The 13,904-nt window shown below is 41.1% G+C and overlaps 1 protein-coding gene across 1 annotated transcript in view; it reads right to left on the bottom strand.

Annotated features, from left to right (window-relative positions):
- Positions 1-13,904, bottom strand: part of PHKG1 (phosphorylase kinase catalytic subunit gamma 1) — a 48,456-nt gene that overhangs the window by 15,489 nt on the left and 19,063 nt on the right. Inside the window, exons 4-5 of the mRNA XM_082246752.1 lie at positions 10,951-11,016; positions 5,933-6,096 (exon numbers count right to left, since the gene is read on the bottom strand). Of these exons, the coding sequence (XP_082102878.1) occupies positions 5,933-6,096; positions 10,951-11,016 (230 nt within the window). The remainder of the gene's footprint in view (positions 1-5,932; positions 6,097-10,950; positions 11,017-13,904) is intronic.

The following is a 13,904-nucleotide window of genomic DNA, read 5'->3' as shown; positions in this document are numbered from 1 at the left end:
ACTATTTCAGGATATAAAAAAATATAATTTCAAGACATCTTCCTGTTTTACATAGCGATGACAGTTATAAGGCCATTCTAAGATGTGGGATTAGGTATGTTGCCAGATAAGCACGGACTATAGGCATCATGATTTCCCCCAGCATGTATGTATACTTCAAGTGCAATGACTCACACATGGTTAAACACCACTGGATTGTTTAGATGTGGAGCCATTAGGTGCTCCACTTGTAACCACCTAGGAGATCCTCACACTATAACCTCAAGTTCCAATGGCCTTTCTATAACTATCAAACAACTAGTTAACTGTCACACTAAATACGTAATTTATATGGTCACTTGTACTGCATGCAACATTCAGTACATAGGCAAAACTACCAGACACCTTACCGATAGGATAACAGACCATCTATCATATATCAGAACAAACAAAAACACAAACCTAGCGAGACACTTCAATCAATTTCACCAACGGAACACACAAATTCTTAAAGTTCAAAAAATTCAAAGAGTAAATTACAAGGTCCATGGTGGAGATCGCTTTTCCCTTTTCTGCAAAAGGGAGGTCCATTGGATTTTCAGGGTGGACACCAGCATTCCCAAGTGCTTAAATCATAAGTGGGATATTACCCACTACTAGGAATAATCAATCAATATGTCAGTACAATGAACACTAATGCATCAATAGACTTACTTGCTTCTTCTACATTCACATATTTACACATGTTTAGAACTATTATAATAACAATTGTGACCTATTCCTGAATAACTATGAGTACATTTTGGAATTCTCTAGGGAAAACATTTCTTTGTAACCTAGTGAAGACAAAAACCTTTTGCGACTGAGGTTTCAGTCACATATACAACCAAAAACCCCCTTTTTAAATAACATATTAATAAAGTTTTTGTTTTAAATAGGTTTAATTGGGAGTATAAGTGCTTCTTTTTGCACTTATAACTTTTCATTGTACAGGGAGAGGCATAATTGTTCTCATCACGCTAACTGATTCATTTTTCAAGTAAATAGCAAGACATGAGAAATCACACACACCTGCCAGCCCTTCACAACAGTTGAGTGACTACCGATGATGCTTAGATACTCCCCACGTGCATGTGATCTCCATGACTAAGCACCAGGGGGCAGAGCGAAATACATTTGAGGACATTGCCTGGTCGGAGTTCATGCTGAGGTTGCCACTCTATGCACCTCCATAGGATGTGCGGCATCAGGGATCAGCCCTTTCCTTTTTGGGTGACTAATGTAGTCAGTCTCTGGGGGGAGACCAAACCTGATTTAGGCCAGACAAGCCTGCAGTCTAATGCTTGTGATAGCGCTGGTTACCCATACTCAAGCTCCCTGTTTGTTTGTCCTGCTCTGCTCTCTGTATTCCCTCATGACCTTGAATCGGATATTGACTACTCTCTGAACTCTGCCTGTCTTTTGACTATGGATTTAAGTTTTAACCCTGACTATTCTGAACTTTGCTTACCTTGTACCTGGACTGTCAGTGAACTACTCTGTCTGTCTGCCAATTGCAAGTAATTGTTTGCTGTGCTCAGTTCCCACCTGTTCCGGTGTGGTGGCCAGGCATTAAAGCATTGTGTAAAAGACCTGGGGGCAACTGAGTACCTGTAGGCCTTCTTGCTTTTTTAGGAAAAGGGGCTGCTATAGGTGAAGAACACAAAAGCCAGCCATAGTACCTGACCATCTATAAGTGTGACATGCACCAGCTATTATGTGATGAATGGTCTGAAGTGGGTGTCTGGTTTGAGGCATAGAATGCGCGCAATGTGTTAATGAGGAGTAACAACACTATAACATAAGATAGGAAGGTGTGGATCTATTGCATGTTGGTAAAGTGTCAATAGCAAAGAATACAGGTTTTGAAGACTAACAGAAGTTTTGGGTACATGGACCTCAAGCCTGGAAGCAGTGTGCTTACATCTTCTCTTCCTACAGTAGCTACCCCTGGTCTTCACAAGACAGAGCTATAGGGAATGCAAGAGAGGAATTTGTTTTTGATCCCAATATAGAGTTTGTTTTCCCTGCAGATTACTTTAGAGGTGGCCAGGAGCAGCTGCAGGAAGAGAATATGTAAAGGCACTGCTTTCAGGCTTTAAAGATAATGTGTCTTAACCACTTAAGGACAGGAAGGTTTTACCCCCTTAATGACCAGGCCATTTTTTTTGCAATAGGGCACTGCGTTATCTTAATTGACAATTGCGCAGTCGTTTGATGCCGTAGCCAAATAAAATTGATGTTCTTTTTTTCCCACAAATAGAGCTTCCTTTTGGTGGTATTTGATCACCTCCGCAATTTTTCTTTTTTTGCGCTATAAACAAAAAAGCGACAAATTTTGAAAAAAAAAAAAACAATATTTTTTTACTTTCTGCTTTAACCACTTAAGCCCCGGAGGATTTGGCTGCTAAACGACCAGAGGATATTTTGCGATTCGGCACTGCGTGACTTTAACGGACAATTGCGCGGTCGTGCGACGCTGTACCTAAACGAATTTGGCGTCCTTTTTTTCCCACAAACAGAGCTTTCTTTTGGCGGTATTTGATCACCTGTGCGATTTTTTGATCACGAGCTATAAACAAAAAAAGAGCGTAAATTTTGCAAAAATAGCAATATTTTTCCCTTTTTTTTATATGAAATTCCCCCCAAAAAAAATGTAAAAATCAAAATTTTTTAATATTTTCGGCCAATTTGTTTTATGCTACCTATGTTTGGTAAAAAAAATCGCAAAAAGCGTATTTTGATTGGTTTGCGCAAAAGTTATTGCGTTTACTAACAAAGGGAAAGATTTTTGTCATTTTTGTTGTTTTTTTTTTTAACGCGTAATGGCGGCGATCTGCGATTTTTTTTGCGGTACTGCGACATTGCGGCGGACAGATCGGACCCTTGACTAACATTTTTGACACTTTTGGGGTTACCAGTGACATTTCTACAGTAATCAGTGCTATATATATGCACTGTTACTGTAAAAATACACTGGTAGTGAAGGGGTTAACTTTATTTGAGAGGGAGGGGCTGTGTGTGTCCCTAGGGGCGTGATTCTAACTGTGATTGGCTGTGGCTTCAACTGTATGCAGAGTGATCAATGGATCTACATAGTAGATCCATGTGATCATCTCTCATACAGAGAGGAGAATGACAGGCAGCTTGTTTACACAAGCTGCCTGACTTTCTCCCTCTCCCCCGCCGATCGCAGAGTGGCCGGCGGCGATCGGGTCCGCCGGTCACACGCGCGGGGGGGTCCGTGACCACGCGGGAGCGGGAGCGCGCCTCCGGCGGCGCGCGCTCGCTCCCTAAACCCTCACAGGCTAGCGACGTAGACCTACGTCACTTTGCCTGTGAGGGGCTGACCGCCGCCGTAGATAGTCGTGCGGCGGTCGGCAAGTGGTTAAAACATTCCCAATAAAAAAATATATATATATTTTTTTTAAATAATTTTAGGCCAATATGTATTCTGCTACACATTTTTGGCAAAAAAAAAAAAACAATAAGTGTATATTGATTGGTTTGCGCAAAAGTTATCGTGTCTACAACTAGGGAAAGATTTATGTCATTTTTATATTTTTATTTTTATTTTTTACTAGTAATGGCGGCGATCAGCAATGTTTAGCGTGACTGCGACATTGTGGCAGACAGATCGGACACCTAACTGACATTTTTGAGACTTTTGGGGGGACCAGTGACATTACTACAGTAATCAGTGCTAAAAATATGCACTGTTACTGTACAAATGACACTGGCACGGAAGGGGTTAACACCAGGGCCGATCAAAGGGTTAAATGTGAGCCTAGGGGTGCTTCCCAAATAGGGGGAACACAGGATACCTGTGCTCATAACTGACAGAACAGCGGTCTGCTGTGTTTATATTGGCAGACCGCCATTCTGTCTCCATGGGGAGTGATCGTGGGTGCCCTTCTCTAGCCAATCGGCACACACGCACCCACACTAACTGCTTTATTGGACTAATGACAAACACTGGTACTCTCTTCAACACTGTTGTTACCCTAGAAACATTTTAGCCATTTAAGGCCTTATACCTATGAACAGTGATGTGGATCACCTGGTTTCAATTTAAATGATTAAAAAAAGAAAAGGCACCAAAAGGTGCATGCATATGGTTACTTGTGGTCAGGGCCGCTGATAAGGCAGTACAGCCAGCCTTCCAGTACCAGGACTATGGCCCATTAGTTCAAAAGGGAGGGCCTCAGGCCCTGCCGAGCAAGTGGGCCTGCTGTCCTGCCTTTTTGCTAACTCTTGTGGCTCCCCCTTCAGCTCTGCCGGCTTCTCCTCTTTTTCTTCCTCTAGCTGCACTGCAGGGGGATTGGTATCTGCCTTCCCACCCCCCTGCTGTCTGGACCTCCCTGTGCCCCTCTCCCCTGCAGCATTGCCAGCTTCCCTCCTCTCCTCTCCCACCAGCAGCTGCTGAGAGCACACAGGGGGATGTTTTAGGATGGAGAGGGGGGAAGGTGTGCAGTAAATATGTCCTATTTGCCACCCTCATTTCCTGAATGAACACAGTGAATGATTGGCACCAATCACTCACTGTGTCCATTCATCATGGATGCATAGTAAATTGTGTTTACTATGATTCAGTTTGTGAATGAACAGGAGGCCTCAGAGTTCTTCCCATCCATTCACTGTCCAGTGCAGCTGAGGCTGCAGAGAAAGGGACTGGAAAGGGTCTGTCCTCAGTCCCTTTCTCTGTCTCAAATGTGAGACATCAGAGGCCTGTTTAGACCTGATATTTCACTAAAGACCCCCCCAACAAGGCTGTTAAAAGACGTAAAAAAAAAAAAAAAAAAGAAGGGGGCTGTCAGGTAGGCTTTGCTGGGCCCCATGATTTCTAACAGCAGCCCTGCTTGTGGTGAATAATTAAAAGGGAAGCATATTGATCCATTTTATCCTGAAGGAAGGATGTCTATACCTTTGCAAGAAAAAACAAATTCAAAGAGTGAAATAAAAAACAAGTCAGCGTGCTCACAGTTTCCCTGGTGTGCTTACCCAGTAATAAATACAATTACATTTAACAGGAGGAAATCCACCTTTTTTAGTGCTAGCAGGAAAACTATACTTATCTCTCTTGTGTATTTTAAAAGGTGCGTACTGTACATTTTACTGCTTTTCTTTTTACATATCCATGCTACTTACAACAGTACAATAAATAAATAAACTGCAGTTTATCTTTAATTGGATTACGCATAATCATTTTTTGCTTTACACACTGTATTATGAAAAAATATGATTTTTGACTTTGAAAATGCTTTACTCAGTGTAAGGTCACTGAAATGAAATCTCTCTAAATGAAAATAAACTGTTTTTACCAAACCCTTGCTAATGCAGATAATCAGATAATCGTACAAAAAAAATAGCTTTTGAATTGATCACACAATAAATATGATCGTTAGTACACAGCTTTCGACAGCCAATCACGACATTTTGTCCAACAAAATCTGAAGGGAAAAACATGAAAACATTTGTCGTACGATAGCCTAGTGAACGACAATCGTGTAATCAGTACAGTATGCGTCCGCTAAAAATCGATAGACAAAGTCCACGCATGATCAGAAACACTAAAATAACCCGGAAAAAGCCTGGCTGCCATTGTTTGTGTTTTTCACTATCCGATACATAGCTACGCAACCAGGAAGCTTTTCCAGAATCGTACGAAAAACAATCATACGTTTAGTACGCATTGTTGAATTCCATATTAATATCATGCAACAAAATACGAACGATAAGTCGTCCGATTATCTGATCGTGTGTACGAGGCATAAATCATGCACTGCTGAAAAGGTTTCCTTAGCCCAGCACTTGGCAAAACACAGCTGTTCATCTTCATCCTCTTTGTCACTGTAGGCTAAAGGATTCAGCAGAGGGTAATTCATGAGATTGCTAGGAATAGTACATAGCCTACCTTTCAGTTTCTGTCCTTCAGGTATTTGACAGGAGAATCCGAAGTCTGTCAGCTTTATGTTCATGTTGTCATCCAGGAGGATGTTCTCTGGTTTTAGGTCCCTGTGAACAATGTTCTGGGAATGCAGGTATGAGACAACTTCCAATAAGGCCCTCATTATCTTTCTGCCAAAAATGACAATAAATGAAAATGATGTTAGAATTTTACCAGCTTTCATATCTGCTTGCATTTTTTTCTTGATTCAAAGAGAACCAGTCAGATAAAAGCATTTGTAAGAGTGTTAGCCTCCACTCTGGAACTACTATAATAATTCAGTCTTACCTTTTAGCTGTGTATTCTGTCATTTACTTGTATTCTTAAGTGGGGTACACACTATAAGAAAATCGGGCAAATGATCATCCAGTTTTCCTCGTTGTTTCACAGCAAAACGGAACCGATGAATGAAAATTTGTGCGAAAATTCTCATAGGACAAAGGCTTTTTTTTGTTGTTTATTGTTTCTGATCATGCGCAGTCTTTCTTCTGCTTTTTTGCTTTTTTGCGCAGTCTTTCTTTTCTTATTTTTCTTGTGCAAAAATCTTATGAAAACAGTACGAATTAAACGAAAATTTTCCCGTGCAAGAAAAATTTTTGAGTTTGTCCCTTCGAGAATTTTCGTACGAACCTGTAGAAAGTTGTGTACACACTATACGAAAATCGTACGAAAATTCTTTGGACGAAAATGTTCACCTGATTTTCTTATAGTGTGTACGAGTCTTTACCCTAGCAGTGGAAAAGAGTTGAGCTGCCAATATACTGTTTGAATTTTGAAATTCGAACCATGGGTTGCCCTATGGGCACTCTGGTGCTCCAGAAAAGTTGATTATTTATTTGGAGCTGATCTATAAATTTTTGCCAGAACCAGGACAGCACTTTAGGTATTCAGCAAATGCTGGAGCTATAGCTGCCTAATATTAGCTGGCAGCTGACAGTTCCCTATCAATGCTGCTTAGCCTGGATTGAAGACATGGATTTCTCTTGTTCAGTCCATGGGAAAGAGTTTTTGTTAAGACGGAGCTGAGCTAAAACAGAATACACTATGTTGCCATAAAGACATGGATGAGGGAGTTTGGGGTGGAGGAACTTGACTGGCCTGCTGAGTCCTGACCTCAACCCGATAGAACACCTTTGGGATGAATTAGAGTGCAGACTGTGAGCCAGGCCTTCTCATTCACATGAGTGCCTATCCTCACAAATGCGCTTCTGGAAGAATGGTCAAACATTCCCATAGACACACTCCTAAAACTTGTGGACAGCCTTCCCAGAAGAGTTGAAGCTGTTATAGCTGCAAAGGGCGGGCCAACCCAATATTGAACCCTACAGACAAGAGTGGGATGGCATTTAAGTTCATTTGCGTGTAAAGGCAGGCGTCCCAATACTTTTAGTAATATAGTGTATGTATTTATCAGTTTATATTTACTAAAATGTTTGCATTTTTATGTTCTGTGTACTGTGGGTGATCAGATACAGTGAATGCAGGAACCTAGGTTTAGTAACGCTTTAAAATTGACAATATAGTGTATATACCAGCCTCTGTTCAGGAGTCACATCTTGACACTATGCTGACTCTTCTCCAAAAAAAAAAAAAAAGAATATGACCTAAAAACATGGCACACAGTTATTCCTGAGAGCTGAGGCTGCAATATTACAACAATTTAAGAACGGTGATTAAGGTTATTAAAAAGTTCCCACACTAGACAGGTTCTTTTTTTATCTCTATACTTTAATTGCAACCATTCAATTTCTCCCTTTACACTTCCTATTTCTCCTCATTGCTCAACTGGCTGAAATATTATTTAAACTGAAAGCACAACAATGTTTTCTTCAGAATTGTTTTACCCCCCCCCCCCCAAATAAAAAAGCTTTCTTGGTTCCACCAAGCAATTAGAGCCCCACTTTAATTTTTCCAGTAAAGTTAGAAAATAAAAGACAGAATATAGCTTGCAACATGCGTGTTTAAAGACATAGCTCACCTTTACAAAAAAACAAACTGCCTTCTGGGCCTTGACGACCTCTATGGTAAGCTGGTGGAACCGTCAGCTTCAGTCCAGGCTTGCCAGTGGGACGGTAGAGCCCGGAGAGGCACCTGCTGGTGGCGGGAGGGGAAGGGCGACCCCTCCTTCCACCTGTAAAAGCTATCCAGCTGCTAATTAGCTTCTAGGATGACTTTTACATACATGCCTCCTGAAAAAAACAATACAGAGATGATGCTTGTAGCTGCAGGCATCAGCCAGGTATAACCATTGGAAGTCAATCATGTACATGTACGTGATTTGAGTGCAAGTGGTTAAAACAAACTGTGTGGCTTTGACCAAAGTTGTTATCGGTGTAGGCCATTTACATACCTCAAAAAGCCTGACTGAAAAACCCCAAGAGATTGCATCCTCCCGGCTTGCCCTGTTGCTGGGTGGGGAGATGCAATCTCTGGTAGTTTTTCAATCAGGCTTTATGAGGTATGTAAATGGCCTACACCTATAGCAAGGACAATATTCATCTTTGGACAAAGATGCACAGTTTGTTTTATCTACAGGCGCATCTTACCTGCATAAGCAGTTTTTTTGTAAAGGTGAACAAACCCTTTAGGCCCAGTGTAATTCAACATAAATTCCAGCATTCATGCTATATTCTGTGTAACTGTTGTAATATATGAGGATAAAATAGGACTGACAGACATCATAGCTTCTCAATAAGATGGTATTTGGTCACCACTGGGTTTTTTATTTTTTGCACTATAAATAAAAAAGACCCAAAATTTTGGGTAAAAAATACATTTTTGCCAAAATGTATGAAGAAATTTGTATTTTATTTTTCTATTGGATATGTTTTGTAGCAGAAAGTAAAAAACATTTTTTTTTTTTCAAAAAGTATTTTTTTTATTTATATTGCAAAAGATAAAAAAGCTAATGGGGATCCAATTCCACCAAAAGAAAGCTCTATTTGTGTGAAACAATTTTTATATAAATTTAGTAAACATTGTAACATGTAAACATTCCTTGTGACAGTAATAGGCAGTTCCAGGCATTCTTTATAGAGGGATCTGGTGTCTAAAAGAGCCCAAACCCCTCCTCTGCACTTGAAAGTATTCAAAATGCCAAGATCATCGTATTTGAATACTTTTGGATTTTTTAAAACTGGCGTCATTGGCTGCTGAGTAAACCAGAAGTGACATTGTGACGTTGCTTCCAGGTTTCTACAGCCGAGGCACAATCAAAGCCGAATCCAGCTTTGTTCGGGTTTCCGGGCAGCTGGCAAACGTGCTAGCTGGTGGCTTGGGTCTCCTGGTGGGACGGGAGAGCCCCGGGTGAGCCGCAGAAGACAGCGGGAGGGGAGGACATTGCTTGTAATAACAGCCAAGCGGCTGCTTAGCCGCATCGGTTGTTATTACAAGAAAGCCGACTGTTCGCTGTAAAAAAACGGTACAACCACTATAAGCCAATGACATACAGGTACATGCTTTGGCGGCAAGTGGTTATTGAATGACAATGATGTCAGTGTTACCACACCAGTATAGTTGTGGCATGGAAATTTTGGTAAAAGGAGTTTGGGATTTATCACAACGTGCTTTTTTTTTTTTTGGTAAATAGACATACCTCCCAACTTTTTGAGATGGGAATGAGAGACACCTATTAGCAAACGTATGTAGGCATAGGACACACCCCCGCCACACCCTCTTAACCACTTGCCGACCGCCGCACGACTATTAACTGCGGCGGTCAGCCCCGTACAGGCAAAATGACGTAGGACTACGTCGCTAGCCTGTGAGCCTCTAGGAGGCGCGCTCCCGCCCCTGCTCATAGCCCTAAGAAGTCCACGCGTGTGACTGGCGGACCCGGTGGAGAGGGAGAAAGACAGGCGGCTGATGTAAACAAAGCCACCTGTCATTCTCCCTGATGTAAGAACAGAGATCATACGATCCTGCTATGTAGGATCATATGTCTCTGTGCTTACATCATTAGCCACACCCCTTTACAGTTAGAAGCACGCCCCTAGGGACACACTTAACCCCTGCATCACCAATAAAGTTAACCCCTTCTCTGCCAGTGTCATTTTTACAGTAACAGTGCATATGTATAGCACTGATTACTGTAGTAATGTCACTGGTAACCCCAAAAGTGTCAAAAATGTCAGTCAAGGGTCCGATCTGTCCGCCACAATGTCGCAGTCCCGCAAAAAAAAAAATCACAGCTAGCCGCCATTACTTGTTAAAAAAAAACACCAAAAATGACAGAAATCTTTCCCTTAGTTAGTAAACGCAATAACTTTTGCTCAAACCAATCAAAATGCGCTTATTGCGATTTTTGTTTTACCAAACATATGTAGCAGAAAACAAATTGGCCTAAAATGTTAAAAAAATTTTACATTTTTTTGGGGGGGAATTTCATATTAAAAAAATGTGAAAAATATTGTTATTTTTTTCAAAATTGTCGCTCTTTTTTTGTTTATAGCGCAAAAAGTAAAAATCGCACAGGTGATCAAATACCAGCAAAAGAAAGCTCTGTTTGTGGGGAAAAAAGGATGTCAATTTCATTTGGGTACAGCGTCACACGAACGCGCAATTGTCCGTTAAATACACGCAGTGCCGAATCGCAAAATAGGGCCTGGTCAGAAAGGGGGTAAAATCTTCCGGGGCTTAAGTGGTTAAAGAAGAATTATTTAAAAAAAAATAGTTAAACCCAAAAGTGCTTTTTTTTTACCACTACTATTCCTTTATACTGGCTTTTGAAATTTGCAAATGCAGCAATCGCGAGATTGGATGAAAAGTTTAGTACTGAGAGACACTTTTTGAAACAAAAATAGTGCATTTTATATACAACTATACAGATCAGACCAAAATAGGGGACAAATGAGGAGGAGAGAGGGACAGAGGGACTTTATTCCAAATCAGGGACGGTCCCTCAAAATCAGGGACAGTCCCTCAAAATCAGGGACAGTTGGGAGCTATGAATAGATACATGGATCATTTTAAACACAGACAGTTACCTTGTTTCCTTCTCACTTAATGTAACTTGTTCTGTGAGGTAGTCAAATAGTTCACCTCTCTTCATTCTGAAACAATAATACATATATGAAATACATAGAATATATATATATATATATATATATATATATATATATATATATATATATATATATATATATATATATATATATAAGAAACAAAAATACATATGTGAAATACATAGAATATATATATATATATATATATATATATATACATATTAGGAAACAATAATAAACATTTTTTTCTACCAGAAGAACTCCTATCAAGTGAAGTGGAGAGGAGCTAAATGTAGGCAAAGCACAGTGACTGCTATGAAGGCGCTGTTTACAGAGACACAGCATGGGTAAAGAAAATTATATAAGCTCCATATAGTCCACAGTTTTCATGTATAGCAAGTGTGAATAATTATGTTACAAACGAGCTCCAAGAATTTATATTTTAATACAAAATTCAAGACAATGAAAGATATTGGATTTTAGAATTTATTGTAGCTATTGCATTGATCCTTGTAAATTTACTATCACAGACCGGTCTCTGGTGTTATTTAATAGAGGCCCATCTAAAATGTCAGGATCTAAATGTGCTTGGACCTTCTTGGAAGTTCTCAGTTGCATCCTAGCTGTCTGGCTGAACGGAAAGTAAAAATAAACATCTCGTGATAATTTTAACTGATCACAGCAAAGGGTACAAGGACATCCGAGCTGAAATGTCTGTCACTCGGACATCTGTGAGGGCAACTGTTACATAAGTAAGATGGCAGGTACTGTACCCAACAATGCTTAGAATGACTTGCAGAGAATCATAAAGAGCAATCTGGCAACAGACCAATATTGTAAGCTCATTAGAATCACATTCATAAACTTCTCATTCATCTGCTGATGTGTAAAGTCCCAAAGATCCACTACGTTCCTCAAGGACATCATGCTAGATGAATGTCTGAATGGTGCGATCTAAACACATCAGATGTAACAGGGCAAAAAGCCATTGTAATACCCAAAGGAACACAAATGACAGTTCTTATCTTTATTTATGTTATACTTGCACACATTGCTAGAGACCAAGCATTTCCTGGCCCTGATCTTTGAACTAATGATTTGGTGAAGGTCTTGAGGACTTACTTGCTTCTCCATCTGCGTAGAGTTTTAGTTTAAAGCAAATATTAAAGTTTAAACATTTTTTTTCTTTTTGGGTCGGATAGCGGGGAGAAGGAATAGGATGTCTCAGATATTTATTGCTATTTGTGTTGCCAATGAAGGGCATGTCCCTCCCTTTCTGTCCTAGTGACAGTGGTATCTTAAAGAGGGTATCTCTTTTATTGGGGACATATACAGTAATGAAAGTGCAATTTTTGTAACCAAGTGCAGAAGGGTTGGAATCAATGTCATGTTTTTCCTAGTAAGCCTTTGCAACCCAGCCCAATGCTCCATGGGGCCCCCCTGTACACCTGAATAGGAAGGCGGCGGCATGTAGAGGAATCAATCCCGCCATGTAGCCGCTGAATGCCCGTTTCTACTCCATTCCCTCCCGCAGACATTCAGCAGCTGCAGGAGGGAAATGGAGGGCATCAGTTCCTCTACAAGCCACTGCCATCACCTCCCTATCTCTGTCCTGCCGCCCCTCGCTGCCGGGTTTCCCCCTCCCACCTCCCACTGGCTGCTATGGAGGATCTGTCAAGATGGAGAGCAGGGAAGGTCCCAGTAAATGTGCAATTTACTGGCCCCTTCCTTGTCTTAATAGATCCGTACTGATCTTTTTTTTTTTTTTTTTTTTTTTTTTATTCATTCATGCTGGAGCATAGTAAACTGTGTTTACTATGCTTCAGTATATGAATGAATAGGAAGCCCTGTACAGAGCTTTTCCTGTTCATTTATTCTGTGTAGCTGGGGCTGCAGAGAAAAGGACTGATGCATCTGTCCTTAATCTCTTTTTGATCTCAAAAGTGAGACATCGGGGGTCTGTTTAGACCCCTGATATTTCAACAAAGCCCCCCCAATGGGGGTGCAAACTACTGACACCAGTGGCAGAAATCCCAGGGTCACAAAGGTCACACTTGCGACTGGGCTCTGGTGTTCTGCCACAATGGGGGGGCCCCAAGATGACAGGAAGGTGGCCCGCTGCGGGACCATAATAAAGGGTCCCATGATGGGATTAAAGGGCCCCGGGATCAGTGGGAAGGGACACGGTCGGGGGCAAGGGCGGGCCTTCATGGTTTCTTGCACCAGGGCCCTGAAGGTTCTAGTTACGCCTCTGCTATTAAGGCATACATACCGTTGTCATTATGGAAACCAGCCAACCTCTACCTTATTATGTGTTACAGAGTGGCAATTCATACAGGGCATACCATATGCTCTGTGTAGGGCCATATTTACCTGCATGGGGATGACGTGTTCTGGCAGTGCAGGCAGTCCTAGTCATGTCAATTGGCACGCAGCGGCTGCACGGACACAGCCACTGTTACCAATCTGACATTCGTGCGGGTGCTGATGCAGACAATGTGACTTTGGGGCCACACACTCGCACTGCTGTCTAATTGGGAACAGCAGATGTGTCCATGCAGCCGCTGCATCCCAATTGAATAAGGCTGCCTGCATGGGGATGCATGGAACACCTGTGCATCCCCGTGTGGGCAAATATGGCCCTGGCAAAGGTGTCTGCTTAAGTATGCCCGAGTGAACAAGGCCGGAAACAAATAGGTAATTTAAAGAAAGCAAATGCTGTGCAAGTAAAACCTATTTTATTAACAAATTATTATTATTATTATTATTATTAAATTTTAATTAATAATAAATATTTATTACTATAAAAAAATTGTTGGCAGTGTAAATTGTTTTTATTTTGGGGGAGCTGGCTAGCTTGTGGGCATGCTGGCAAAATTTCTTCTGTGCAAAGCCCTTTCCCTAATAGCTAGTTAAAGAAATTGGGCAGTTGCTGT

This window comes from Pelophylax lessonae (assembly GCF_965119305.1).
Source record: "Pelophylax lessonae genome assembly, chromosome: 2".
NCBI lineage: Eukaryota > Metazoa > Chordata > Amphibia > Anura > Ranidae > Pelophylax > Pelophylax lessonae.
This window is presented reverse-complemented; position numbering and strand designations above follow the sequence as displayed.